General features: G+C 42.2%; 1 protein-coding gene across 1 annotated transcript; it reads left to right on the top strand.

The window, feature by feature from the left end:
- Positions 1 to 729: 729 nt before the first annotated feature.
- On the top strand, positions 730 to 10091 carry LOC135517420 (cyclin-dependent kinase 13-like). Its single transcript, XM_064941683.1, has 14 exons — positions 730 to 2589; positions 3578 to 4120; positions 4245 to 4409; positions 4547 to 4686; positions 4871 to 5041; positions 5966 to 6155; positions 6372 to 6428; positions 6576 to 6677; positions 6808 to 6885; positions 7041 to 7157; positions 7273 to 7404; positions 7539 to 7738; positions 7915 to 8385; positions 8624 to 10091. The coding sequence occupies exons 1-14, from the start codon at positions 1451 to 1453 to the stop codon at positions 9301 to 9303; spliced, it is 4185 nt and encodes a 1394-aa protein (XP_064797755.1). The 5' UTR covers positions 730 to 1450; the 3' UTR covers positions 9304 to 10091.
- The last annotated feature ends 15914 nt before the right edge of the window (positions 10092 to 26005 follow it).

The following is a 26005-nucleotide window of genomic DNA, read 5'->3' as shown; positions in this document are numbered from 1 at the left end:
GAATTTTACATCCAGTGGAACAGCCACTTTACAATAGTGCATCTAAATCATTAAGGGGGGGTGAGAAGGATTATTATTCATAGTAGACATTGCAAACTAAAATGACCCATTATTGGGATATGTTCTCTTTCCAACATTCGTTTTGGCTGAATCAAATTGTATTAGGCACATGTGCCGAATACAACAGGTGTAGACCTAGTGAAATGCTTAATTACGAAGTCAACTCATGCAGTGTTTCGTTGAATAATCTTGACTAGTGAGGAATAATAATTGTAGCCTAATCTGGTCCTCCCTGTGCCTAGCCCCCTGACACTCAAATGGTGACTCGGGCGAAAATCGGAATTCAAGCGTCTATGGATTAGTTATTAAAATACCTATACTGAACAAAAATATAAATGCAACATGTAATGTGCTGGTTTCATGAGCTGAAAAAAAAAAAGAAATCCTAGAAATGTTTCAAACTCATTCTGATTGGGCCTGGGCCTAATTATTTAATTTCAATTGACTGATTTCCTTATGAACTTTAACTCAAATATTTAATCGTTGCATTTTGCGTTTTATATTTTCAGTATAGTTTGATATGTTTGTCCCAAATGACATGTAGGCTATACCCCCCTCCTCCAACCAAAATAACACATTCAGTGTTATTGGCTCTCGACCTGTGACCACTTCTTGGCGCATCCTAGGGGTTGTATATTTTGGCCTGGCTATAGGTAATAAGGTAACGCAGTAAGATATTTGGAATTAAAAATTACTTAATGTTTGACTATTTTCATTCCCAATGTGGAGAAACTTATGTGTCAGGAGTTTTCCTTTGGTAGTGACGTAAACACTGATCTGCACATCATTGGACGTAACAGCGGAATAGTAGGCCTTCAGTTTGAAAGCTACGGTTTGCGTGCTAGTTAGCTACCTACTTCCTTGTTAGTCCAAACTGGAGTGTGATGGCAAGCGTAAAGAAGTTTGTCCTAAAAAGCGAATGTTTTTTCATTATTTTCAGCACTTTGGGGATATATTTTTAAAGCCGATGTGAGCTGCGATATTCCTCAAACCTTTCCTTTCGCACAGGAGACATTGGGCCTGCTACACTAAGCATGGAATGGAATGCAATTACGAGACACTGCCTAGCTAGCTACAGTTGCTAGCTAGTTAGCTACAGTTGCTAGCTAGTTAGCTCTGGCTAGCCAGCTAGCAAATCTTTGGAATTGCAGACCAGGATTCCAATTATTTGATTTATTTTTCTCGTATTATCAGAAATTAATCTCGAGGTAAACATTGGATGGACTTGGTTGATGAATCCGATGGATTATCGCTTGGAATAGCTCACTACCAGTTAGTGACGAGCTAGTTAGCTTTAGCTTGCTAGCTAATTTGTAGCAAATGTTTTGTGTGGCAACATAACACTAAAGACAACTAATATTACCAAAAGTATATATCACATTTTTGATAAATGCCTAACCCGGAGGTGTTTCGCGAGGGTCGGGGAAGAAGCCCATCGACACAGAGAAGTGCCAGACAGGAGCGGCGCAGTAACGTTAAACCTGGAAGCGGTGCTACTCCGCACCGAGAGAAACACCGGGAGAAGAGGCGGTCGTCATCTATCCGAAAGAAACACAGTCACGCTCGGGGGAAAACACAATGGCATATGCCAGATGAGCCAGACAGTGAACGGAGAGGCACTCTTGAACGAGGTGAACTTCGGACTTTAGTGGAATATGACGATGTAAGTTCCCAATCAGAACGCTTTTCTGGGAGCCCTTCGCCGAAACCAGAACCGCATGCTACTATTTTGGTCGACCGACTTAGCGAAGTTGAGTTCACAGGCATGAACGGACCGACATCCCCAGAGAGAAGGTCTCGAAGAGACAGGGCTGTATTGCATCTCAGGAAGGATGGACAAATCAGTGGTTCGTCCGAGAGGAATAGACAAGAGAAGGAACCGAAAAGAAAGGAACGCCAGAGCCGTGAGAGGGATACTTCGAAATCTCGTGGTAGTAGCCTGAGCGCCACCAAAAACAACCGAGACGGTGCGAGAAACATTGACAGTAACGGCAAGAAGACGTCTACAACCTTGGCCCCCATGTCTTTGGACAAAAAGGAATCTAAACGGCACAAAAGTAAGACACGTTCTGAAAAGGAGCCCCCGTCTGCATACAGAGATGCACCACAATCATACCGAGATGACCGTGAAGAACTCGGGGCCTACAGAAGAAGTCCTGGTTTCAAGGCAGACAGCCCACATGGGAAATCGTATTCCTATGGATATCAGTCTCCCAGTGGTAGTTATAATAACCAGTTTATATCTAGAAGAAGTCCCAGTTATGGGAACAAAAGGCTGTCCCCTACTTCAACATACTACAGCCGAGATTCTGAGGTCTATGGTGCCTACAACGTTTCAAAGTCGCCCAGTTCATACTCGAGCAACAAAAGAAAGCGGTCTCCAACGAGCCCATTCAATTGGCGCAGGTCTCCAAGTTATGGCCGACATAGTCCATTCGAACAGGGAGAACTTGCTTCAAGTCCCTACGGTACCCGTCGGCGATCACGAAGTCCATACCGAAAGTCACTGAGCCCAAGTCCAGACGTAAGGTAAGCAATTGATCAGAGGTTACTGTACTGCCTGAAAGCGAATTATTAATAGGTGTTACCCTCCACTTTATGAAATCTCTTGGAGATAATAATGGCATGAATGTATTTTTTTTATTTTAATTTAGTGATACTGAGAGACATTGATGTAAATTTGAGGGCAGAATCTGGATCACCCAAGTGAGCAAAGCTTTGTGAAACTCATTTAGTACAACTATTTTACTAGATTGTGATTCAGATTGTAATGATGCCTTCAATGCCACTGAAATTGTTTATTTGCCATTCCAGTAGTCTGCTAAAACAGCACTTATTAGACAGTATGAACATTTAAAGAGACACAGCGTACCAATTGGCACATGTTTTTCTGTTGCTTATTAGAAAAATTGGATTTAATTCTTGGTGTGTTTCCTGACCGACTCTGCATTTGGTTAATGATATTAGTCAACCATGAGACACTAGACGCGGAAGCCTATTTTACTTCCTCAAAATAACCATAATGAATCTAAGAACTCCAAGAAATCTGTAATTTTGTTGTTTTTGCCAAGGATGTTTGTTGTGCAATTTGACATCTAAGGTGTTGGCAGTATTTCTCAAGTAAAGAAAATGTGTGATGTGTTATCTTATGTAAACAAAAGACAGAGCTGCTGAAGGGTCTGTCTCACTGTTTATGCTATTGGATAGAAAGCAATCACAGCTGCTATTCACCCCTTGTTGGAGGAGAAATGGACATTGTTCGATCTAAATCCAGCCTTCATTTACCTGTTAAAATGCATGGATATTCCAAACGTTTTTTATTTTTGTTGAGGATACTGACTTTATGACCAAAACGATCCTACTTACACTTTGTAGTCACTTTCGACACTAGAATAACTGTTTCTGACTAATCGATGCCACACAGACCATTTTCAATGGGATTTGTTGCTTTTTAAAGCAGTCGCTCTTTAAAGGTAACTTTTCTCCTATGAGAGATTCATGTGTCTCCTTTCTCCAGGCGATCTGGCAAGTCTCGAAGCAGGAGTCCGTATTCCCCCTCGAGGCACTCCCGCTCACGCAGCCGCCACCGCCACTCTCGCTCCCGCAGCCGACCCTCCAGCCTCTCCCCCAGCACACTGACCTTCAAGAGCAGCCTGGCGGCCGAGCTCAGCAAGCAGAAGAAGGCCAAAGCTGCCGAGGCAGCTGCCCGGGCCAAGAGCTCCAGTAGCACCTCAACTCCCACCAAGGTTCCCTCTGCAGGCTCCCACCAACCCAGCCCCAAGACCAACGACGCCACTAAGAAGGGCCCCAGGACCCCTGTGTCGAGCCAGCCCCAGTCCCCCGCAGACAGGTCCTCCAAGAGGAGCACAGAGCCCCCCAAGTCCAGCAAGGATAGAGATGTGAAGGGAAAGGATGTCCCCTCGGTGCAACGAGACAAGAAGAAAGTACCAGTATCTGGACAGGGCAAAGAGAAAGAACGAGTCACTGCCCCAACTGCCTCTACACTGACATCTCTACACCTGCCCCCGAACATCCTCGAGCACTTAGCTGGAGCAGACAGGTAATCAAACATAATAAAGAGTTTTTTTTATAATTAAGAGAACTCATACATTTTTTCACACTCATACATGCCTCCCCCTCTTTCCATAGCCTGACTTCTCATCTTATTTTCCTCCCCTGTGCAGCTTGAAGGACGTCTTACCATCGCTATCAGGGAAGAATCCTGCAGAGCGTCAGAAGGCCCGCCACCTCCTGAGCGACCTGCCCCTTCCTCCCGAGCTACCCACAGGTGCCTCCTCCCCTCACAGCCCATATGACGAGAAGAAGACCACACTTCGCCGCAGGCCCAAGTATGTCTGGGCCCCTTGACTTTCCATGTCTCACCCTACCACGTCAATGGCCTATGCTCCTCAATAAGCTCTACTGCCTGGGGTTGAGAACCACTGCTTGACCTAAACTCTTGTTGGTTGGTTTGTCTTTCTACCAGGATCTGCGGCCCACGCTTTGGGGAGATCAAGGAGACTGAGATCGATTGGGGGAAACGGTGTGTGGACAAGTTTGAGATCATCGGCATCACAGGAGAAGGCACCTACGGCCAGGTGTACAAGGCAAAAGACAAAGATACAGGTGAGGATGACTAAATGCTTACGATGTATTATTTTACCATCAACATTTTATCCAAACAGAATAATCTGTTTGTCAAACTCTTAAATTAATATTTGAGTCTTTCTATGCCCAAGGTAACTATTATGTATGAAAAGTTATCTTCTAATATCCTCTGCCCTTTACTTTCTCTATCCCTGTGGTGTAGCTGAGATGGTGGCCTTGAAGAAGGTGCGCCTTGACAATGAGAAGGAGGGCTTCCCTATCACCGCCATCAGGGAGATCAAGATCCTCCGCCAACTCAACCACAAGAGCATCATCAACATGAAGGAGATAGTCACTGACAAGGAGGACGCCCTGGACTTCAAGAACGACAAAGGTCCATATGACAAACCCACTGAATTATCAATCTGCATCCTAAATGGCACTCCATTCCCTACATAGTGCACTACTTTTGACCAGAGCCCTATGGCAGAGGTTCTGTAACTTTTTATGGCCGGGGTCCCCTTTTGTGATAGCAATCAGATTAGTAATCTTTTTAACCTTTTATATTTAACTAGGCAAGTCAGTTAAGGACACATTCTTATTTACAATGACGGCCTACTTAAAGGCCTCCTGTGGGGACGGGGGCCTGGGATTAAAAATAAAACACATCACAACAAGAGACGACACAACACTACATAGAGACCTAAGACAACAACATAGCATGGCAGCAACACACGACAGCAACATGTTAGCAGCAAAAAACATGGTACAAACATTATTGGGCACAGACAACAGCACAAAGGGCAAGAAGGTAGTGAGAAAAAATAGCATACAAGGAGTGTTATGTCTTTGGCAGTGCACTGGGAAATGAACCAGGTCTCAGGCCCTAGGAAGGAATATTTTAAAGGCCCCCTTCTTTGCATTGTGAGAGAATTTTGCAGCTGTTCAAGCTAATATCCTCCAATTCTACACATTTTGCATTGAGGCAGAGGGAACATTGAACCGTTTTAAAGCTTAAATTGCAAAATATCCCTGTGAGCCTCCGAGGCCCATGTTGCCCAGGATTAAGAACACATTGTAGATTAATAATATTACATTGTATTACACCCCCTAAATTTATCCCATGGATCTCTTGGCCAAAATGTACAAAAATATATATTGATATATAATTTTTCATTGTTTTAATATTTTTAGATGCGGTAACCCACTTTGAGAACCCCTAGTCAAAAGTAGTGCCCTATATAGGGAATAGGGTGCCATTTGGGATACATACCATGTGTCTACATTGTTTCTCCATGCATTTGTTCTCCTTTTACAGGTGCGTTCTACCTGGTGTTTGAATACATGGACCACGACCTGATGGGGCTGCTGGAGTCTGGCCTGGTCCACTTCAACGAGAGCCACATCAAGTCCTTCATGAGGCAGCTGCTGGAGGGCCTCGACTACTGCCACAAGAAGAATTTCCTGCACAGGGACATCAAGTGCTCCAACATCTTGCTTAACAACAAGTGAGTGCTGCTCAGGATAGCTAGCCTGCTGGTCCCAGGTCTGTCGGTGCTGTCTTGCCAACTCCTATGGTCATTATCACACCAAAGCACAAGCAGATCTGGGACCAGGATAGTCAAAAAGGAAAAACAATTTATATCCGCTGCGGAATCAGTAGAATTGTCTGACAGAAAAGAGTCGGAAGTCACGTTAATGCTGTGTTCTGTTCTCTATGCCAGGGGTCAAATAAAGCTGGCAGATTTTGGACTGGCTCGACTTTATAACTCTGAGGAGAGGTAAGTGTCCCGATATGGCTTAGAATTGATTGCTGCCAATAGTTATGACTGTTTTGCTTCGTCAAGCATATTGGTCTCAAATGTGTTTTGTTGTGGATGATGATGATATTATTGATACTTGTGCATTTTTCTATCCCTGTCTTGTAGCCGACCGTACACCAACAAGGTGATCACCCTGTGGTACAGACCCCCAGAGCTTTTACTGGGGGAGGAGAGGTACACACCTGCCATTGATGTGTGGAGCTGCGGGTAAGAGACACAGCTACGTTTAGTTGATTAGGTGTGGTGTTTCACTGGCTGATATTCATGATTCTTAAACCGAGGACAGGTGGTTCTATAAAGAGAATCATACATTCACCCTGTTTTTGTCTTAAATCAGGTGCATTCTGGGGGAGCTTTTCACAAAGAAGCCCATTTTCCAAGCCAATCAGGAGCTTGCCCAGTTAGAGCTGATCAGGTACGTTGTGGTCCGAGGAGAAGGGTACTATAAACCCCTCAATTTCTTATAATCAGCATCCCTTTTAACGGTCTGAAAGACCTTCAGCTATCTCATTGGACAGTCTTCTTGTTAGGGCATATTTTACTCTGGCCTTTGGCTTTTCTCCCTTCCAGTCGAATCTGTGGCAGCCCCTGCCCCGCTGTGTGGCCAGATGTCATCAAGCTGCCCTACTTCAACACCATGAAACCAAAGAAACAGTACCGGCGGCGGTTGCGAGAAGAGTTTGCTTTGTGAGTCGATCTGCTTGTTTGAATTCAGTAATTGGGCTCATCATTGGTGTATGAAAAGAATGTTGTTATCCTTGGGCTGTGTTTGACTAACCACTTCATCTTTCTCTTTGGTCAGTATACCACCCTCTGCCCTGGACCTGTTTGACCACATGCTGGCGCTGGACCCCAGTAAGCGCTGTGCTGCCGAGGCGGCGCTAAGCAGTGAGTTCCTCAAAGACGTGGACCCAACCAAGATGCCCCCACCAGAGTACGTTTGGCCAAAGACGTTTTACTTCATAGTCTGTGATTCATTACTGTAGAATATCATTTTTGTGATGACCCACCCTTTGATCTCCCTATTTCCATTTTGTCTCCTGTCCTCTTCCCATCTCTCTCCTCCAGTCTCCCCCTGTGGCAGGACTGCCATGAGTTGTGGAGTAAGAAGCGGCGGAGGCAGAAGCAGATGCCAGAGGAGCTGTCAGCCTCCAAGGCTCCCCGTAAGGAGCTGGGGCTGGGAGACGACAGTCGTAGCAACACCCCCCAGGGCTTCCCTCCGCCTGGGGGACTCAAAGGCCAACCTGTGGCTGCCTCAGCCCTACTGGGTGAGTGAATGGGCCTTTAGTCTAGTACCGCAAAGTCACCCCTCCTTACTGGCCTCACCTTATCAGTTACACACTCACTTTAATGGCTTATATTGCAACGACTAATAACAACTTGGAGTGAATTAAGAGGTACTTTTTAGTAAATTGCTTATATATATATTTTTTGTCTCCCGTAGACTCAAAAGCTCCCAACTCCCAGCTGACCCAGGAACAGCTGGCGGTTCTCCTCAACCTGCTCGGCCAGTCCAAGAGCGCTGTCAACCCGGCCCAGATTGCCAAGGTCAACCCCGAGACTCTACAGCAGCTCTCCAAGGTCCTGCCACCAGAACACTCTGACTCCGACCGGCCTCCAGAGCCACACCCTCCACTCAAGCCCCACAAGCTCCCTCAGTCAGGTGGAGCACCCCGCACGCCCCCCATGCCCAAGCCCCCATCGCCACATCCCTCGTCGGCATCGCAGGGTAAGCCTGATGGGGAGGCGTCGGCAGCCACCCAGACGGCAGTCACCATGCTACTGGCCCAGCTCCTCCAGGCCCAGCAGAGGCAGGAAGCTGGCGATACAGACGGCACAAACGCACCAGCAGGAGGACCTCCTCCGCCACCCTCTGAGCCAAAGCAGGCCCCAGAGCCTATCCCTGTCTCGCCAGGTAACTACTCATAGAGAATATTGTGACATATTTTTTACCTCATTTTTTGCAAGCAGAAATAATGTGTATAGACTTGTATTCCACTGCTGTGACTATCCAGTAGGATTATCTGTCTCAAATTCTGTACACAATGGTTTTCATTTTGGATATCCCTATGGTAGAATACGAACTTGCTAAGTAGGACGAGAACTATCCCTTTGCTTTGAACTAACATCATGTCTTGTGTTTTCCCCCTTAGTGTCCGAGGGGAGCGGAGTTTCCTCCAGACCCATCCTCCCCCCTGACCAGAGACCCCCTGAACCACCCGAGCCCCCTCCCCGCTGTGAGGACTTGGACTACCGGCAGAAGATGGCGCGTAAGACGGGCCACCTGCTGCCTATGCCAACCTCAGGTGGAGCTGTTGAGGTAGGAAGGCTCCCGGAGCCAGACTACCCACCCCACCCTGGCACAGAAGGACCCAGCTATGGCGGTGACTACAGCCGCCCACCCCCTCCACCCTTCCCTCCTGTAGGTTTTGGCGACTGCTACATGGGCCACATGTTGGGGGGTGGCCTACCCCCCCACAACCTGAGGGAAGTGTTCAGCAGCAGCACTCAGCAGTCCTCGGCTACCGGGTCCCTGGCCACCTCACTCCAGGAGCCCTTCCCTTCAGGCAGAGGTGGAGGTGTTAGCAGCATGGTGTTCAGCGGTGACAAAGACCATCGCTTTGAGTACAGTCACAGCCCCTCCTTGCCTGTGGAAGGGAAGCCCAACCCCACCAGCATCCACCTCTATAACCATGCTACCCCTCCCCCGCCCATCCCTCCTCCGGGCCAGTCCTGGAGCTCCCCTTCCCAGGCTGTGGCCCCACCTATGCCCCTTGGCTTCAACCCACATGTGAACTCAGCAACCATGCGAGGACGACACCTCCCCTTCTGATTGGCTGTGGCATAGTGAATGGGCGGGGTATGATGGACACCTCAGACTTGTGGACTCAAAAGAAACTGAGCCCAAACCCTCTCAGGCTAGACCAGAGGGATCTGGAAATGCACACTTGATTTGTAATAATAAATACAAAACTCTGTGTAAAGCATTGTATTCCTCCTGTATCTGGAATGTGGGGTATATTGCAGAAGGGGGGTTGTATAGGGGGGGGGGGCTTTTTTTGCTCATACCGTTTCATATTGTTTTTTTGTTTGTATTCTACTACTGTCTTTTAAATTAAGCTTTTACCTTTTTTGAGTGTACATTTACTAGGCTAGGTATTGCTTTTAAATATGTACCCAAGCCTTTCTTTTAATTGCTACCGAGCAAACTGTTTTGCACTACTGACTAAAGTAGGCGCGAACGATTTAGGTATGAAATTAAGTGCTATATCTGCACAACTTTTAGAAAATTACCAATGTTTTTTTATTTTGGGCCAAGCATATGTTGAAACCAGGAGGGCTCAGTTGATCGGGCTCCTGACTTGAAGGTGGTTTGTTTTTGAAGAGGATTGGCTCCTGAAAGACTGGTGGCACATGGGTGACTGCAGTAAAACTGATAGCTACTGATTGACTTGGAGGAAGGCCATGTTCACTTTAATTTCCACAAGCCCTTTGCCAATAGCCATTGTAAAACAAAAGGAGACATGTAACCGAACTTCAAAAAATACTTTTTGTACTAAAATGTTTTTTCTTTTCTTTTTGGGGGGGTCATATGTTTATTAAAGAAATGCCAACAATGTTTTTATTTGTGTCTTACTGTGACTGTCGATCATCAAAGAATCATACCTGAACATGTAGAACACACTAACCAGTGCAAGTCAACAAACTACTGAACTGCTATTTGGCTATTTGCTGATGTAAAACATTTGTAAATTGATAGCATACTAGAGAAGATCAACTAATGAAGGACATAATGTTTTGTTTTTGTTTTTCAACGCAATACTATTTTTGGTTGGAAGGTTGGCTGCCAAAAGAAGACATTGATGACGAAGGCAGGAACCACTTGAAAGGAAGTCAAGAAAAGCACCCAGAATAAGAGTTTGCTGGAGATGCACCGTTAAGGCCCTTTGCTCATCTAAGAGCTGTGTAAGACATTACTCTGGTAGAAATGTCTACAAATGCCAGGCTGATGGCCTGTGAGGGATAAATAGGCATTAAAACACAACTGACTTCAGCCATACTCCACTGTAAAGTAATCTACAACTACACATTTCAAACTGAATAAATGAATACCATGAAATCTAGTTCTTCAGATGTTGTTGATATTGCTACATCTATTTCTGGGTAGTTAGTATAGCATAAGGGTAGATTATACTGATGTTTCTGCCTACACCCAAGAGTAATACTTGGTTGCACAGGCTTTGGCCAAGATATCTGCTGACAAATGCTTCTTGTAGCTGTCAATGATTTTGCTGCACCTTTCTACTGGAAGTTTGGCCCGCTGTTTTCAGATCTCAGCATAGGTTTTCAATGGGATTCATATATGGACTCGACACTGGCCACTCCAGAACAGTCCAGCATTTCTTGAAAAATTCCTGAGTACTTTTTGATATGTGTTTGGGGTTGTTTTCCGTCTGTAAGAACTACAACCTTCAACAGAGACCCACCCAGTAGGGCATGTGTGAATGTTCTTGGGGCCTAACCTACCCCAAAAGTTTGAATACAATGGGAAACCCGTAGTAGGCTGTGAGGTAGTTTTGTGCCTGCAGGAACATTCATGTATGCTCTTTTACCTGATATCATGATAAGCTTTGGTCATATCGATATTGGTACCCACCACCAGTGAACATTGTTTTATGTGTCTCATTCCAAAACAACTTAGACATTTTAACTTCAGATGCATGGGCTACTTCCATTTTCTCTTTGCCTTTGACAGAATAATGTTCTACTTTTGAGATCAAAGAGGAAGCAATAGAGCCTAGTCTATTTTGTGATAGAGAACATTTAGTTAACACCATTTAGTGGTGAAATGTGTGTTTTACATGCTGCTTTGTTTGAGCATTAGTCTAAGAGCTTATTTCAATTGAAAAGAGTCGAAATAGACCTATCTGGACTAAATTTAATTTGAAATAACATTATGTAAAAACGGCCAGCTTCAGTCAGCTAGGCTAAGCAGCTTGTTCGGCAGCTCAGCAGCATCCTATTCGAGAAATATAGCTAACCGCATACGTGGAGTGTGTCTGAAAGTGAGCGTTGCGAAATAAGTGGGAGGATCCACATAAGTGGGTTATGGAAACCTAATAGCTATTTGAGCAGGTTGGTTGACACGCACGACCGTTTTACGCGGAAGCTTGCTGTTTCTAGTAGTATTTTTAGCTAAGCCCAACTCTTTTCCTAACCTAATTATCCTAACATTCTAGGTTAGTTATCCTAACCTGCCTGGTGAATTATCCTTACCGGTTTAGCTAAAATGCTACATTGGAGCCAATAAGCAGTCATGCAAAATTGTCTTGAGTGGCATCCAATCTCCCCAATTAGCTGGTATGTTTCCATACACCCACTTATGTTGATCTTTCAATTTATTTCGCAAAGCCCACTTTCAGACACACCACATATGCAGTTACGGATTGCTATGCGCGATCCTTGGGAAGTCCCTACCCTAAACCTTAGCCTTGCCCATAACTCTTACCATCCCTAACCCTTACCATTTTAAATGTACTCATACTTGTCCTATACTTGTTCATGTGCTCGTCAGAACTAGGAAAGGAACCTCATTTTAAAATAACGCAAGTTATTTGCGTAGAGTTTCCTATTGGCTAATTATGATACTTCCCAAGTGGGAAACTCTGGATCATCTTTCTACAACGATTTAGCAGTCGGAAATTTCAGAGATTCCTAGTTGCCACTCGCACGTAGACGCGGCTCTATTTACAAGACCCGAACTTTCCTTTCGTTCTTATTGGTCAAGGTCACGCCAGTCAGTATTAAATCAGCACTCAATATTCCCGGGACGTCAGTGATTGTAGGATTCCAGCACGAGCAGGGCAGATGTCAGAAACGTGATTTTAGTGGCGATGGACATTCAGGGTCTTTTAGCCGCACCATTTGGCTCCTTCACGTAAAAGAGTAGCATAATTTTGCTCCAAAAACTTGAATATCGACCTAGAACCATAAAAGAAAATCGAATCTTTAATGTAAAGCCCAAAGGGTATGCTACCTTTATGTCAGATCGTGATATGCACGTTTAAATACACAGTTATTTGATCGCCTGCATTTTTTAAAATTCACTACTTAAAAGTGAGCATGGACCAGAGTGATGTGCTCTCCCCACTATTTATGGTATCTGCAGTGAGGATTTACCATCTTCAGAGAATGATTTTGTAACTTATTTGCAGATAATGGTTGTTTGAAGCTCAAACGGCAGTAAGCCTACGAGGCTTGCAGTGTGTAAATCAGGGAGTCAAACGAACGAACGTCTCTCACTGATATGATTCGGTTCCCAACGTTCACCAAAAGGAGCCGTTCAAAAAGACCAGTTTGTTCGCGGACGACCCATCAATAGCTTCAGCAGAGGTCCTACAAAATCTTTACATGAAAATAAGACCATGAAGTGGGAAGTTTTTAGATAGAGGTCAATGAGAGTGTCGAATTTGGTCAACAAAAAATGTAATTGCTCATTTGCTCTGTGAGGCTTATTTGATAAAATGTTACGAATGCACTAGTAAACACAAACATATACATAACGCAACATGTAAAGTGTTGGTTTCATGAGCTGAAATAAAAGATCCTAGAAATGTTCCATACGCAGAAAAAACGTATCAAATTTTGTTCACAAATTTGTTTACATCCTTGTTAGTGAGCATTTTTCCTTTGCCAAAATAATCCATTCACCTGACAGGTGTGGCATATCACAAAGCTGATTAAACAGCATGATCATTGGTATTTCGGTAATAAAAATAAAAAAACGTTATATCGGAGTTGTTGCCTGTTGTTTCCAAGCGTATCTGCCCTCTCATTGGCTAGAATGCCCCCCAGTCTTGCCTCCTCCCGCTTGCCTTCCATATTTGAGGACATTTATTTTCGTTGTTAGAGCTGTCACTCAACATTCTCTTCAATATAATAGATAGTCTTTGCTTTCAGTCAAACACCTGCTTTCACCACAATGACTGTATATGAATGGACAAAGCCATCGATCACGTGACACAATTCATTCCTACGTGAAGAGCATTGAAGCCAAATTAAGTCGGTTAAGATGGCATCTCATGGAGACATAACATGCGCAGTTTGAGCTACTCCAGGAAGTGAAGTTGCAGGCCAGCTCAATGCTTCCCCCTTTCATTGACTACATGTACATGCACACCAATATCCGTTATTATTCGGGATACACAAGTATTCTGTTTTTGAGTTGACGCATATAAACATCATATCCCGTTTACAATAACCTGATTAAGCTTGTATCCTGCGTATGTGAAACCAGGATAATATGCCTGGGATATGCATATCTTAGATGGGATATTGTGGCATGTAAACATCTTATCTGGTTTACAGTTTTTTTTTTTGCGACCTGCACGCGCTCAGTTGCACATATCATATGTGTTGTGCAGTATGTGGTGTTTTGTAATTATGTTTTCATCTGGTTGTCAAACAAATCACTTCAAAAAGTAGGCTACCTGCGCAGTTCAATCCACCATAATAATTAAATAACAATTTATTTTGCTGATACTCCATACTGAACCACACTTTCACTCCTAATTTAGACACGTTTCTACTTATAATTTCCAACATTTGGTAGGCCATATTATAATTTTGCACATTTGGTTGGCCATTTGTCAACTATAGTTAAATACATGCAACTACTCTTCTGTCATAAATCGTTGATCTAGAAGACTAAATAAAGTAGTGCTCACCAGAATGATGTCTTACATCGATAGTTAACACTGGTAAAGTTGTCTGTTTCGTTTAGAGACCGGGATAAAATGCAATAGCTCCAAAACAGTGGAAAGATTGTTCATGTGCAAAATGTCCATTGTCATCAGTTTGACCAGTGTTAATGAAATTAAAAGCTGAGAAAATGATTAAGCACGTTTATAAGACTTCAGTTCATCTTTGGGCGCATATTTTATGTGCTTGAACTAGTCCGTTTGCATAACAGTGTCAAAGATAACACGTTACACACGCCTTCGCATTTTCTCAAGAGATGCTGAAAGAATGAAATCATATTTCTCCACTCCTGTTCCTGAGACAAAATGAACATTTGTTGTATCATTTTACTCCAAGAAATGCATAATTATGCAGGAGTTAATATTAAATTGCATGTGAGAGGTTATAGGCCTACAGTGAGTGTCCATATTTCAGTTACTATTCCATTTAACCCATATGAACTTCAATCAGGAATATTCTGTTTATTCACGGATACAGGGATACTCCTGAATGGGATATCAAAGGTGCATGTAAACAGCTTATTCGGGATAAGACTTTAAGTGGGATACAGCGGCCAACTCTCACGCATTGTCCGTGAGACACACGCATCCAGTTCTCACGCTCACACACCACACATCTAATATCTCACGCATCTAAAAGCACTGATTTTATTTGACTGATTAATCCAGTGTATATTCAGTGCTTTAACTTTTCATATGTTCTCCAAATCGTTTTGAAATCGGAGCATCTGCACCTAGTGGCGGAGCAATAGGTGTGTCCGGGGTGGCACTGGACAATCCTGACATCTGATTGGCCACCCTGGGAGCCACCCCAACATTTTATTCGCTACTGGCAGTTTGATGCTGATTGGCATCTCATTTCACCTCTAGTTGAAAAAAAGCATTTATTATAACGTTCGGCGGCGCATTTTTTCAAATCGAGGAAGAGAGAATGTTGGTTGGTTGCGAGATACAGAAGAATAAGAACATACAGAAGAAGAGAGAATATTTCTACAGCTCCCCGAGCTCTTTTCGCGTTTGGCAAAAGCATGATATTTGAAGTAAATTTTAAGTTTTACCATCGGGTTTAGATTTCCTGAACAACTTATACGAAAGTTGAGTTGCTATGTCAGTTAACGTTAGACCTTTGGTTCCATTAACAGACAGTTAATCATATAAGAGAGATCGGTTCCCAAGTTAGCCTAACATTATGTTTACATCTGTGCTAGTAATACACGCATATACAGTGCAGTGTCGTAAGTTACAGTATACGAATGTTTAGCTAATATGGGGTAACTAGTAGGCTACATCTGTCAGTGTTCAGCAATTTGATGAGGCAAGTCCAGTCAGTGTGGTCAGACTTCACAAGGACCCAGTCTACCACCACCAGGTCAGAGCATTTTCCAGGCAGTCAGTCACATGCCCAGTTCAGAATTTAAGTTTAGCTTCAGCTTGCAATGGGTGATTTTGTTAGATTAAGCCTCACTTTAAAATGTTGGTTGTGGTTCATGTGTGTTCTTGTTGATGTCTGTGGCATTTTTATTGTGATTATACACTAATGGTTCTTGTGTTATTTTAATGTAATAGATGTATCAAGGGATGACACAGAGACCTCTGGCTCTGAGCAGGACAGTGAGCCAGAGCTGCCTGGAGATGTCATCTAGCACCAGATATGCTGTTCCAAAATGACCCAACCTTAAACCACACATTTTAGTTAGCAGCTGTTAGTATCTAATCTTGTGGATCCCTTAATTATACATTTCCATAGAAAGATGACACATTATTTAACGTGTATTTCAGATTTTTCAAGATCCAGAGAAGAAGGTCCTGTACAGCTGTGTTTGAAAACATTTCCCAGAACTCAGCTTGGTACTAGGAACAGGCCTTTCAACAGCTCCTGGTATAAGGACAATTCATGGCTTGAATATTCTGTAAATCAAGATTTGACTTATTGTTTCTCCTGTAGACATATTTCTCTGCTCAATACACCTGAATCTGCCTTCACATCACAGTCAGGTTTTTGTAACTGGAAAAAAAGGGGCTGTTTAAAGATTCTGGGTTTAAGCTCCATTCGAAGGCAGAGCATCATATCAATGCTATGTATGTTTGGAATCAGCATAACAGGGCTATTCACAGCAAGTCATCAATGTTAGATGTCATAAATGAGGACCGGAAAAGAAAGTGGAGAAAAACTGTGCTTACATTAAAACTATTGCAGATGTGCTTCTATTAACTGCCACTCAATATGGCACAGAGTTCATCGAGAGTCTCATGACTCACAACAAGGGACATTTTTTGACAGTCTTAGAAGAAATAGCAAAGCATGACACCCAGAGAAAAGGATGAATGCATGTGGCAATGCTAAGTACACAAGCCACGAAATCCAGAACAAAGTTCTTGAGGGCTTAGCTGAGATGGTGCAAAGTGAAGTAATAAGAGAATTAAAAGAAAGTGAAGGTTTTTAGTGTAATTGCAGATGAAACCAAAGATTTAAAGAAAAAATAACAAATGTCTTTAGTTGTGATGTACTATTACAAATGGGGCCACCCACAAAAGCTTGTTACACTTTCAGTCAGCTGAAAGTTTAGATGCAGCAGGTCTCACAAAAATGATAATTGATTGGCTTGAAAAACATGTTCTGGACTACAGAAATAATCTTGTGGGGCAAGGCTACGACGGTGCATCCGTCATGAGCGGAAAGTATTCTTGTGTGTCTGCGCGGATTAAAAACAGTGCAATAAATGCATTTTATGTGCACTGTAATGCGCATTGTTTGAATTTGGTTCTTGTGGATGCTGTAAAATCAGTGCCTGAGGCAGTTAAAGCTTCTGCAGGAGAGCAAAAAAAGTTCTAGCTTTGTATCTGGCTTGTACGTTCATCTCAAGTGGCTTGCAGTTCAGAAAGAGCTGTATCCACAGCAGCAGTCCCTCTGGTCAGGATTAAAACCTGCACTGTGTACTAGCTAGTATACTGACATTCTAAAATGATACATCCAAGGGGTATCATGTCACACAGATTTAATTTGGTCTTGATTAGGCCAATTCCAAAACTTTTCTTTGCCATTAGTTAACATAATATATTTTAGCATAAATATGATACTGTAAGTTTAATATCGATGGGTGACAAAAAGTCAATTTCTTGATACCTGGTATGTCAAATTGCAGTGTTTTTTTGGAAATAAACTAGGCAATTTATGTAAAACACAAATGCATCTTATCTCCTTGATGCTTGAGCTTTATTTTCTGAAAATATTTTGGATGTTCAACACTTATAGGCCCAGATTATATATTCATGAAAACAGAGTGACCCAAGTCTCTCCAGTGTGACGACAGTACTGTGTGTGTGAGAGAGAGAAAGAAATTGAGCTGCAGTTCCGAGGTAGACAATGACTATTCACAGTATGTTAAAGAATTCTAGTGAAGTAACCCTTTTGGACCACACTATCTGCCACATTGAAGAACTAATCAGAAATCATAGGATTCATTCATGCTCCTTAGATGCAAGGTTAGGTCTAGTTATGTCAGGGATCAAGGTGATTGGATGGGCATTTGAAAGAAAAGCCCCTCTAGATTAGAGTGGAGCTGAATGGAGAGAGAACGTTCTCTAAAATGGGTGATTAAAAAACTTTTTTTTTTAAATCACCCACCACCCTACACTGAACAAGTTATTTGAAGCAAATGTGCCTGTACACTGCTCTTTTGCACTGTGCAAAATGTAGTCATGCAGAAACGAGAGCCCAAATGTGTGGCTGTTTTATTACAATCAGGTAATATTTCACAGATGTCATTGTTTTCAATGAGAGCATGATGGTAAATGCAGTCGAGGCATGGCGGTGAATGCCGTCAGCCACAATGGAAGACAGGACTTGCCACCAGAGTAAAATATTTTAACTTTGCCATCTGCAACAACAAAAAAATAGTTATTGTTTATGGCCTTCATGATAAATAGGCTTAGACGTTTGGGGATTACATAGATTATGTTTAGTTACATTTAACTGGTTAAATTAATCACGAGGTCTACATATAGCCTAATCATAAGAGTTGCCTTCATTCTTCAATATAATAATTTATTCATTCAGTAGGTTAAAATGAATACACATGCAGTGGGGGAGGTTTGATAATGCTGTGGGTTTGTTTTGCTGCCTCTGGTAGCAAGGCATCATGAAATCAGCAGATTATCAAGGTGTTTGAGTCCAATGTGCAACCCAGTGTCCAAATCCTAGGTCTCTCACACACACACAACAACAAAAAATCACCCAGGAATGATTTAACAAGACATGTTAGACTGTTCTGGAGTGGCCAGCATTGAGTCCAGATCTGAATGCCATCAAAAACGGAGATACCTAAAAATACCAGTTGGTAGAAGGTACCCCTCAAACATTGCAGAATTGGAGTGGTTTGTAGTTTAAGATTGGGCCAAACCTCCAGTAGAAAGGTGCATCAAGCTCATTGATGGCTAAAAAATAATTTGTCAACAGTTATCTAGGCCAAAGGCTGCGCAACCAAATATGACCTCTTGGGTATTTTGTTTTTCTTTTCGAGATAAAAATTCTAAACTTACGTTTCAAAAATCTAAATTGGTTCTGCAATGTTGAACATCCAATAATGTGTGGAGACAACCAAAAGTTTTTTTTTCCAATTTGAACTTGTTTTGGAAGAAATAGGGAATTATTTAAGAAAGGTGCAAGGCTGCCAATATATTTGGACACAACAGTATATCATAATGGCAGATTCTGTTGATGTTGCTGCCCTTGGGGCAGTAACCTGACCATAGTATGAGGTGAGATACCATACACAAAATGCTTCTTTGGGGTTCCATATACAACATTTTGGTTCTTTTGACGAGATTAAAGAAACCTTTACTAAAAAAGGTTCTATATACAATGTACAAAACATAGAGTGACCAGGTGAATCCAAGTGAAAGCTATGATCCCTTGTTGATGTCACCTGTTAAATTCCACTTCAGTGTAGATGAAGGGAAGGATACAGTTTAAATATGGATTTTTAAGCCTTGAGACATTTGATACATGGATTGTGTACGTGTGTCATTCAGAGGGTGAATGGGCAAGAGAAAAGATTTTAATACCTTTGAACGGGGTATGAGATTAGATGCCAGGTGCACCGGTTTGAGTGTCAAGAACTGCACCGCTGCTGGGTTTTTCACGCTCAACAGTTCCCTGTGTGTATCAGGAATGGTCCACCAAAGGACATTCAGCCAATTTGACACAACTGTGAGAAGCATGAGTCAACGTGGGCCATCATCCCTATTGAACGCTTTTGTCACCTCGTAGTCCATTCCCCGATGAATTGAGGCTGTTGAGGGCAAAAGGGGTTGCAACTCAAAATTTAGGAAGGTGTTTAATGTTTTGTGCACTCAGTGTATTTACCCAGTGAAGGTAAAGAAGCATGAGGGTTCTATCCATACCCCAGGGTGTAATGGGGATTTCAGAAAGCAACAACTAACAAACGCTAACCCAGCCAAATCAAACACAAAAGTGTTCCAGCTGTTTTGTATTGACATGTATATCCATATTAATGATGCTGCTGCATGATTTTACCTGGTCAGAAAAATGGCTAGTTGACGTCTGACATGTTAGCTCTCTATGGCAGGGCAAAGATCAAATTCAGATTTTGCAACATTGTTGCCTAGGTCTGAGTGGAAAACAGTGAGGTTCATACAAACCTGTGCTGTTGCAAACTAAATGCTAGCAAGAGGAAATCATGTGTTTAATAAATGCATAAACTCTTAAAACTGCGATTCCAGCATGATGATGCAAGAGGATGGTGGTTGAACCAACTAGCAAGTAGCCTACAAATAAGCACGTTATTTTTCAGTGTATTAAGGTAAGCACATCATCTTTTTTTATTCAAATATATGAAACCAAAGTCATATGATTAACTACAGGTTAGAGAATTAAAGTTGAAACAAATGTGAGCACCTTTGTAAGCTGGCTAGCAAAACAGAAAAAGCTAGGGTACTTTAATTTGCCACTTTATAAGCCAGCCAGCTAACGCTTTCAAATTAACATTGTTTTGTGTTATATGCCAAATAGAGCTACAGACCCAGCCTAACGGCTAATTGTTACTTTCATTTCAGTATTTCAGTCTGGAGTCAATTGAGGAGACCATGTTCCATGAAGCTTGTTGCTGACTGAGAGGAGGCATGGATAAATGATTTATTATACATTATGTATGAGAAGTCTTAGTGATTCAATAGCCAGTAAATCATTACATGACTTGTAACAGACTATACAGTTGAAGTCGGAGGTTTACATACATCGTAGCCAAATACATTTAAACTCATTTTTTCACAATTCCTGACATTTAACCCTAGTCAAAATCCCTTGTCTTTGGTCAGTTAGGATCACCACTTTATTTTAAGAATGTGAAATGTCAGAGTAATAGTAGAGAGGATGATTTATTTCAGCTTTTATTTCTTTCATCACCTTCCCAGTGGGTCAGAGGTTTGCATACATTGCCTTTGAAGTGGTTTAACTTGGGTCAAATGTTTCGGGTAGCCTTTCACAAGCTTTCCACAATAATTTGGGTGAATTTTGTCCCATTCCTCCTGACAGATGCCCTACCTCATGATGCCATCAATTTTGTGAAGTGTACCAGTCCCTCCTGCAGCAAAGCACCCCCACAACATGATACTGCCACCCCTGTGCTTAATGGTTGGGATGATGTTCTTCGGCTTGCAAGCCTCCCCTTTTTCCTCCAAACATAACGATGGTCATTATGGCCAAACAGTTCTATTTTTGTTTCTTCAGACCAGAGGACATTTCTCCAAAAAGTATGATCTTTGTCCCCATGTGCAGTTGCAAACCGTAGTCTGGCTTTTTTTATGGCGGTTTTGGAGCAGTGGCTTCTTCCTTGCTGAGCAGCCTTTCAGGTTATGTCGATATAGGACTCGTTTTTACTGTGGATGTACTGTATTACATTCACACATATTACACACACATAAATACACACATATGGCACACACACATGTACAGTCGTGGCCAAAAGTTTTGAGAATGACACAAATATTAATTTTCACAAAGTTTGCTGCTTCAGTGTCTTTAGATATTTTTGTCAGATGTTACTATGGAATACTGAAGTACAATTCCAAGCATTTCATAAGTGTCAAAGGCTTTTGACAATTACATGAAGTTGATGCAGAGTCAATATTTGCAGTGTTGACCCTTCTTTTTCAAGACCTCTGCAATCCGCCCTGGCATGCTGTCAATTAACTTCTGTGCCACATCCTGACTGATGGCAGCCCATTCTTGCATAATCAATGCTTGGCGTTTGTCAGAATTTGTGGGGTTTTGTTTGTCCACCTGCCTCTTGAGGATTGACCTCAAATTCTCAATGGGATTAAGGTCTAGGGAGTTTCCTGGCCATGGACACAAAATATCAATGTTTTGTTCCCCGAGCCACTTAGCTATCACTTTTGCCTTATTGCAAGATGCTCCATCATGCTGGAAAAGGCATTGTTCATCAAGAAACTGTTCCTGGGTGGTTGGGAGAAATTGCTCTCGGAGGATGTGTTGGAACTATTCTTTATTCATGGTTGTGTTCTTAGGCAAAATTGTGAGTGAGCCCACTCCCTTGGCTGAGAAGCAACCCCACACATGAATGCTCTCCGGATGCTTTACTGTTGGCATGACACAGGACTGATGGTAGCGCTCACCTTGTCTTCTCCGGACAAGCTTTTTTTCCAGATGCCCCTAACAATCGGGAAGGGGATATATCAGAGATAATGATTTTACCCCAGTCCTCAGCAGTCCAACCTTTAGCAGAATATCAGTCTGTCCCTGATGTTTTTCCTGGAGAGAAGTGGCTTCCTTGCTGCCCTTCTTGACACCAGGCCATCCTCCAAAAGTCTTCGCCTGAGCAAGCTCTGTACTGGTGGTGCCCTGATCCCGCAGCTGTATCAACTTTAGGAGACAGTCCTAGCGCTTGCTGGACTTTCTTGGGCGCCCTGAATCCTTCTTCACAACAATTGAACCTCTCTCCTTGAAGTTCTTGATGATCCGATAAAAGGTTGATTTAGATGCAATCTTACTGGCAGCAATATCCTTGCCTGTGAAGCCCTTTTTGTGCAAAGCAATGATGACGGCACGTGTTTCTTTGCAGGAAACCATAATTGACAGAGGAAAGAAAAATAATTCCAAGCACCACCCTCCTTTTGAAGCTTCCAGTCTGTTATTCAAACTCAATCTTCATGACAGAGTGATCTCCAGCCTTGTCCTCGTCAACACTCACACCTGTGTTAACGAGAGAATCACTGACATGATGTCAGCTGGTCCTTTTGTGGCAGGGCTGAAATGAAGTGGAAATGTTTTTGGGAGACTTTGCAATTAATTGCAATTCATCTGATCACTCTTCATAACATAACGGAGTATATGCAAATTGCCATCATACAAACTGAGGCAGCAGACTTTGTGAAAATTTACATTTGTGTCATTCTCAAAACTTTTGGCCACGACTGTACGTGCTCACATGTATATTCTGTATTATGTATGTATTTCTTAGTACAACCTTAACGGCTCTCACCGTCACAGTCCAGTGGTTGTGTTCATTGTACTTGTACATCATCGGATCAATCTGAAATTTAAAAAAAGAGCAAGGATACATTTGCTGGAGTTTAACATCTGTCAAACATAACATATAATATATGATATTATGAGAATAATCCAACCAACCTTAAGTTTTGATTTCTTGCCCCTCCAAATGCCGGTCATTTCAAAGGTGTTAATGTAGAAAGCTTGCTCGGTTGACTGCCTATTAAAATTCCACACCAGATGGAACATGATGGTCTGACAGGAAAAAAGAAAGACAGTGAAGGTAAATCTGTTACTTGAAAAAACAACTATTTAAGTTTTCCTTATAAATAAGCAGATTAATCACACACATACACTGTTTACATATACTGTATGTGCAACACAAGTATTACCACACTTTCCAGCTCCATATTTGGACCAGTTCTGTGGAGATCCTGATAAAAGATTTTATATGAGCCGATTTTAGACAACAGCACATTTACATATTTTCCTCCCCAAGCCTCTGCAACACCTTGAAAAATGTACCTGCAAGTGTACTGAGATATATAAGATGGATCAACCTGACAAGATTACATACATACATTTGTTTATATCAGTAGCAGCTGCTGCTGCTGGTGTGGTGGTTCTGGAGGCTGCTGAATTTATTTTATGAGGGATCCGACGAGTCTCCTCTATATGAGGCCTCAGGTGATCCATGCTTATTTTAGAGAAGATAACCCCCTTGTCATCTTCCAAGTCCACACTTTTCCCTTTGAGACCTCAAATCATATATGGGCCTAGATAGTTGGGATCTAGTTTGCCCCCTTTCCTCTGCACTCATGTTAACTTTATTTTTTGCCCAGAGTACATTTTTTTTTAAATTATTGTTACTATCATTTTATTATTAATTACTACTGTACCAACATTCTTAAACTAAAACAGAAAGTCTAAAAACAATGCAGGAAAAGCCATGGGGGAAAAGCACAATGGGATGGGGGATTGAGGGATGGGTAGAGAGAACAGTACAGTAGAGGGCTCTGAAAACTATTATTGCTGAAATAACCACTTCCTTTTGTGACTAGAGTCTAATACTTCCTGTGGCACACATCAGAGGGCACGATAGGTCACCAAAAATTATTGATTCAGAAGTGTGCCAGGCCTTGCAGTCCCAAGATAGAATGGGGGGGGGTTCGGCAGGCAAGAAGATAGCCTTGCCGAAATCCTCCCCCCTTGTAATTTCCTTAATTCTGTGGCCCCGGTTTGGAATAGTATACAGCTGTAACAAAGGCAATCAGTGTTATTCCACTTCATAAATTAACTAAGCTTCTTTTCATTTAAAAGTTTAAATTCTCTCGTTAGAAAATTCTGTAAAGCTTTCTTCCGCTAGAACGAATGATATGCATCTTCTTTCTAGTGATTTATAGATAGGGCAGGTGCCTAGAGAATCAATCACAAAGCAAGCAATGACAGTTGTCAGTCTGATGTCTGTCCCGCCCCTCCGTAGTGTCATTTTTGTGTGCTGTGGTTGTGCGCACAAAGGGAGAGCATGACGCTTCTACTTCTTTGTCTCTTGTGAGTGAATTTACATGTATGTCTTGGGCTAATTTGTGTTCAGAGATTTAACAATGTACAACATACTTGTGTATTCATATGCCAAATAAAGACAGGGCCTCAACTTATGCATGTATCATCACTGTCATTTCTCAAACTGGGGTTTAAAATACTTATGGGCAGTATTACTTGTTTGTGCACTTTTGTAGTTATTATTGTAATGATATGCACAACATAAACATGTTGTTACACGTTGTCTCCATAGGTGTCAGCATTAGCTGTAGTTCACCACAAGTTATGTAAACATCCACTTTATTCCTGTACCTCTGGGAAGTATTCACTAGAACAAAACAGCAGGAAACGGGCTGAAACTGGGAGGGGATTTATTGAACATTTCTTATTTAACTTGTCCAATAAGAAACATTGTTTTTTTGTTATAAAACATATCCCGGTTGGAAAACATTTTGCTACTTATCACGTTTTATAAATGATTGGAGACAGGCGCAGGAATACGTAATAGGGAGTTTTAATACTCCACCCAAAATTACAATATGCCATGCAGGCACGGCGACAAAGCTCAAAAGAAACACGTATACAAAAACACAAGGATGTAACCCAAACAAAAGAGCAAGGTTAAACCTCTAATAAATACATGGGACAAAACCCAAAATAACAATACACGAGACGAGACCCGTAGTAACGAGTACGCAATACACGCAGCATGAAAGCCGACACAAAGTGTAACAGTATAATTTTAAACCGTCACGCAATACACGCCCATACCGGGCGCGAACCAGGGACCTTCTGCACACATCAACAACAGTCACCCTCGAAACGTCGTTACCCATCGCTCTACAAAAGCCGCGGCCCTTGCAGAGCAAGGGGACCACTACTTCAAGGTCTCAGAGCAAGTGACGTCACCGATTGAAACGCTATTTAGCGCACACCGCTGACTAAGCTAGCCGTTTCACATCGGTTACAAAAGCACAGGAACTCACAAGACCAACAAACATGGGAACAATAACAAGTGGCACATATATACAATTACTAATCAAGGGAATTGGAATCAGGTGTGCGAAATGAGAGTTCAGTGAAGCCTCGAGGCCGGTGACGTAGACTTCTGAAACTGTTGCTTGGAATGAGCAGCAGTACCAGGGAATCCGTGACACTACTGTTTGCATTAATGATATCCCTGGCATCATAACATGAAGCTGATAGCAATAGCTCCCATACTTAAGCTGAGTTTTTCTGTCTTTTACTTTCAGTTTTGTACACCAGCTTCAAACATCTGAAAATACAATATTTTTGGTTATGGAAAATATATTTCACAGTGGTTTAGATGGTAAAATGACTCTCTACACTATACTTGCTTGTTTTGTCACATAAAATTCTAATTGTTCACATAATTTCAGTTTAACAACCAGGAAATGGTGGAGCAATTTCTGCATAGTGCGTCTTTAAAGCTGACATATGTACTGTAACATTTTGGGCGACCTGACCAAATTCACATAGAAATGGGTCTTATAGATCTGTCATTCTCATTGAATGCAAGTATAAGAACAGATCTACTGTGCCACTTCTGTGTGCTTTCCCATGCTTCCCGTACAAAAGTTAAGTTTTTGCACCATTTACCTTCGGTTTGGTACACCAGCTACAAACAGCTGAAAATACAATATTTTGGTTATGGAAAATATATTTCACGGAAGTTAAGATGGTAC

This window comes from Oncorhynchus masou, chromosome 28 (assembly GCF_036934945.1).
Source record: "Oncorhynchus masou masou isolate Uvic2021 chromosome 28, UVic_Omas_1.1, whole genome shotgun sequence".
NCBI classification, from domain to species: Eukaryota; Metazoa; Chordata; class Actinopteri; order Salmoniformes; family Salmonidae; genus Oncorhynchus; species Oncorhynchus masou.
Note: the sequence above shows the minus strand (reverse complement) of the source record. Positions and strands in the feature narration are given on the sequence as shown.